Raw genomic sequence first — 4,925 nt, forward strand, 5'->3', positions numbered from 1 at the left:
TCTCAAGATTATTTATTAAATGATTTCTTAAATTAGTAGACCTAATTAAATCTAACAGTCTAATTATTCTCAACGGAATTTAATTAGATGCAACCGCATTAAGTCGTTGTACGTGAAATTCCAGTTTTTCAACCTAAAGTCGCACATTGAAACTGAATATTATTATAGTCAATTAACTACTTGTTGATTGATGTAGTGAAAAAAATATTAATCTATCGCCTTCCAGTTTTAAATTAACCAACAAATATTCAATTTAATTGATCAGACTAAATAACACATGATACACGACATTAATCAATTAATCAAAATAAATAGTAAAATCGAATCAAACTCAAAACATTATAAATAATTTGTTCATACCCTATCTTGATCTTAATCTATAAAAATCAACTTTATAAATTCAAAACAAAAGCGAAAAGTCATGTTTACATTCGTAAGATAAAACATAATCTACACATATGATCATAGGCACTGCGCGTGTCTAAGTACCATTGATCAATTGAACTTTCGTGGTATATTGATCATCTCTATTCTGATAGCTTGCAGGTGTGACTTCTCTTATATTGCTTCTAAACGTTGAACTTTTCAAAGCTTGTGTGGATATGAAGATCTTGTCCAATCAGTTAGAAAAATTGTAAGAGTTGAATTCTATTTTCACGCAATGAGATCTCTTCAAACTTATTGAGTCTTTCTGATGAAGACCATTGGTCTTCTTATGTGGTATTTTGATCTTGTCTTGAGATATCCGACTCGAACTATAATAAAATATGCTCGAATACAACCCAAAAAACGGAAATAAAAAACTGAAAATCGAACCGAACCGACCGATGAACACCACTATCGAATATAACTAATATTCGAATGAAATGATATTCAAGAAACTAAGAAAAGTTAGCTAAATTGCTTTATTCCAGATCACAACCATATGGATGATTGAAAATCATCCATTTGAAAAATGGTTTTTAAAAAATAAAATAAAAAAATTACGCTGACGTATTAGAATGATGTCATTGTTTTTATATTTCCTCTTCAAAAAGATATAATTATAATAAATGTAAATTATGAAGAAATTAAGAACCGACGTCTAATTAGGCCGAATATAAAATAGCATTATGATATCCAACTCATGTCGACCAGATCCCAGCGTTGATGATAATTAATAAAATACCATAAATTTATCCAATTCATGTCGACTCATTTTCCATATTTATGATTATTAATTAAAGAAAATTTCTACCAATTAAAAGCTTATCTTAATCGATAAAACCAAAATATTATATTTTCATGCATATAATAATTTATTGTTCTCAAAATTGGGAAAAAAACATACTGTAATCTAGATTTAACTAAAATAATAATTTGAAACTAAATTCTTATAAATCAGTATTAATATAATACCTTTTCCGAGAATAAATATTTGTCCATTCTAAGCAAGAGATCGAAACATCATATTTTAAAAATAGATTGTTGTATAATTTCCACACACAAAAATTATTACACCATTATCACTAACTATAATGATAACGAATTAGAAGATGATACTAATTATTGGCGGCAATAATTATCTTTATTTATTGAAGTTTAAGTTATTCTATGTTTTAAATATTTGAATTATATTATTATAATCACCTATAGTTTTTGATAAAATATCAAACAATCATATTTCAAATTGGGATTATTGCATTTTTGGTTATCAAGTTTGTCTATTTACAATTTCGGTCTTTGATGTTGTCAAATTTCAGTTTTAATCCGATATTTTTTTTAACAATTTTAAATGTTAGTCTATTTACAATGTTGGTCTTCGATGTTGTCAAATTTCATATTTAATTCGATTTTTTTGAGCAATTTTAATCATTTTTTTTCCAATGTGTCCTAATATGAAGCCAATGCAACACTGTCACATCAACTGTCTCAATGAAAAATGTCGAAAATTTCCAAAAAACAGAAAATACAATACTAAAGCTTAAATTTGATAACACATAGTATGGAAAAATGCAAAAAGAAAAACACAATCATACTGGATCAAAAATGCAAATTTTCCCACAAAATTTACCATGAAATTTGTTTCATAATTTATATTTTAATTATATAAATATAAAGATGAAATATTTTTTTATTTTTTTTATATTCGATGACTCCAATTTTCACACACATAAATTAAATTAATTAATATATATATATATATATATATAATATTTCTGTAAAAATTTTATTATTTATATTTCTACTTATATATACACGGTATCTGATAGACAATACAGCATTAAAATTTTAGTTGATTTTAAATCAAGTGGATAAATGGTCTTTTGAGAAGAACTATTATGTTTATTGATATTTTAGGTTTTTTGGTCTGAAAAATTATAACATAAAATTTTAAAATAAAATTATTATTACAAAGAGGAAACCCTTTTTTTTTTTTTTAAATCAAGTCTTTCAACTATTTTCCCAACAAAGTAACGACAGTGACTCTTCCACGCTAGATTGACTTATTCTGATTTAAAAATCATACGTCAAAATGTGAATTTACACTTTTTTTTAAGTGAAGGAATCACTGTTTATGAATTTGAAACTATCGTCACATTCTGAAAATAGAATGATAAACTATCATATGTTTAGGGGTGAGCAATATTTCGGTTAAACCAAATTAATCGATCGAACCGAGCCAATTCGAAAATTCGGTTCGGTTATTTCGGAAATTCGGTTTTTTAATTAAAAAAATTCGGGTTCGGTTACGGTTTTCAAAATTTTGAAATTGGTTAACCGAATTAACCGATATAATAAATATTATTATTTAATAAATTTTTAATTTTTTTTTTTTATCAATTTATATATATTTTTTAATTTTTTATTTTAAATCAACCCTAATTCTAATTCTAATAAACCCTTAATTTTAAAATCAACCCTATCAATTTTTAAATATATTTTAATTTTTAATTTTTATGTTTTTAATCCATATATAATTAAAGTTAAATCATAAAATTTTTTAAAAAAACTAATCGGTTAATTCGGTCAATTCGGTCACCGACCGAATTAACCGATTTTAGTTCGGTTTTCATCGGTTATAAAAATTAATTCGGTCGGTTCGATTATGACAAAATATTTCGGTTTGGTTCGGTTATTCCTGCTCACCCCTACATATGTTCAGGTCGACATTAATTATGGAACTAAATTTTATAAATTGAAAAATAATGACATCACATGTATAATTATTTTTTACTATAATTATTATAAAAATTGAGTTCGAATTGTGGAAATATGATGAATCCCATCTTTTGGTCAATAACATAGATGTACTTTTGTATTCTGTTGACAAAAGAAATCTGCATGATTAGATACATATTACAATATCTAGAATATGTAAAAAAAAGATTATAAAAACTAATTTGATCAATATTTTTTTAATATTACTCTCTTCCCGTTCCATGTATATATAATTGAGATATCTTATCTAAAAATAACACCGACTTGATTATTTCAACTTAGGATTTAAGTTATACTACTTTCTTGGAAATTACACCTTAAGTTCCCAATATTGAAAGAAACCAGAAACTCACAACACTTTTCTCCGCATTTTCTCCCCTCAATTTGATTACATCTACACAATTGGCTTCAACAATTCTTTGTTGTTACATCATTAAACTTTGTCTTCTAAAAGTTGCCAAAACAAAGAACTTTCCTTACAACATCCATTGTGTGATTTTCACACGCTAGCCTGTTAATTCTGATGTATAAATTTTATATCTTCTTACGGTGATCGAACATATCAAACACCAAGAATATCCAAGAGAGAGAGAGAGAGAGAGAGAGAGAGAGAGAGAGAGAGAGAGATGGAAATTCGAGTAATGGAGTATCTTGAAAACAGTATTTTTTACTTTCCAGCATTTTGGTTAATGTTCAAAAACATCTACTTGGACATCGAGAATCGTTTTTCAAGATTCGACCTGTTCATACAAAGTGTTCCAAAGTTTTTGTCAACCAAATGGAACAGCCTTGGGGGCAAGAAAACTCAGGTATCCAATTCTTCCGAGGCCTGCCAGCAAGGGCCGATTCGCGATAACAGATATTCCGAGGTGGAGAAGATGGATATCTCGGAAATCAACTTGGTCATGAGTAGATTAGGAGTGTGGTGTGCAATGAAGGATGCTGAAAATGAGCATAATAATAAGCTTTATGGTGAAGATGATTTCTTGACATTGTTTGATGAAGAAGAGCCAAGCCTCGAGGAAATTAAGGAGACTTTCGAGGTTTTCGACTCGAACAAGGATGGATTTATAGATTGCAGTGAGTTGAGGAGAGTTTTGTGTGCTCTGGGATTTAGACAAGGGTGTGATTTGGAAGATTGCAAGAGGATGATTCGAGATTTTGATGTGAACGGAGACGGGCTCGTTGATTTTCGTGAGTTTGTCATATTCATGGAGAAATGCTTCTCAAACGCTAAGGGATAAGGATCCTAGCACGTCGTCCTATGTGTGTGTTATATGAGACTGATCAACATCGATCAGCCCTATATTACCTACACTTGGATCGTGGATTATGCCCTTCGAGTCGTGCTCGAATGACAAGATCGAATTTTCTCGTGTGTTCGATTCTTTAGTACTATTTCATATTATTTATGTTAGAGTAGGTATCCAACGAGTCAACTTGTGGCTTGGACTTTATTGACCGTAATATAAAAACAATCTTTATTTTAATAATATTTTACGATTTTATTTAATGATGACATTTACTTTTATCAATATATGAATGCAAGCTGCATAGATAAAGTCCTTGAATATATATTATGTACAATGATGTATGCCTCTCATTGTAATATCATGAAACTTATTAGGAAGTGTATTATATATTCTAAACGGGTTCATAGTCGAACCAGTTGCCTAAAATAAGAAAAAAAAGGTCAATTGAGCTTGAGACTAGCATATGTTATG

General features: G+C 28.5%; 1 protein-coding gene across 1 annotated transcript; it reads left to right on the forward strand.

The window, feature by feature from the left end:
• The first annotated feature begins 3,842 nt into the window (after positions 1-3,842).
• Positions 3,843-4,445, forward strand: LOC140978916 (probable calcium-binding protein CML46). Its single transcript, XM_073444152.1, has one exon. It carries the CDS (start codon positions 3,843-3,845, stop codon positions 4,443-4,445), a length of 603 nt encoding a protein of 200 aa, XP_073300253.1.
• The last annotated feature ends 480 nt before the right edge of the window (positions 4,446-4,925 follow it).

This window comes from Primulina huaijiensis, chromosome 6, assembly GCF_012295235.1.
Source record: "Primulina huaijiensis isolate GDHJ02 chromosome 6, ASM1229523v2, whole genome shotgun sequence".
Lineage (NCBI taxonomy): Eukaryota > Viridiplantae > Streptophyta > Magnoliopsida > Lamiales > Gesneriaceae > Primulina > Primulina huaijiensis.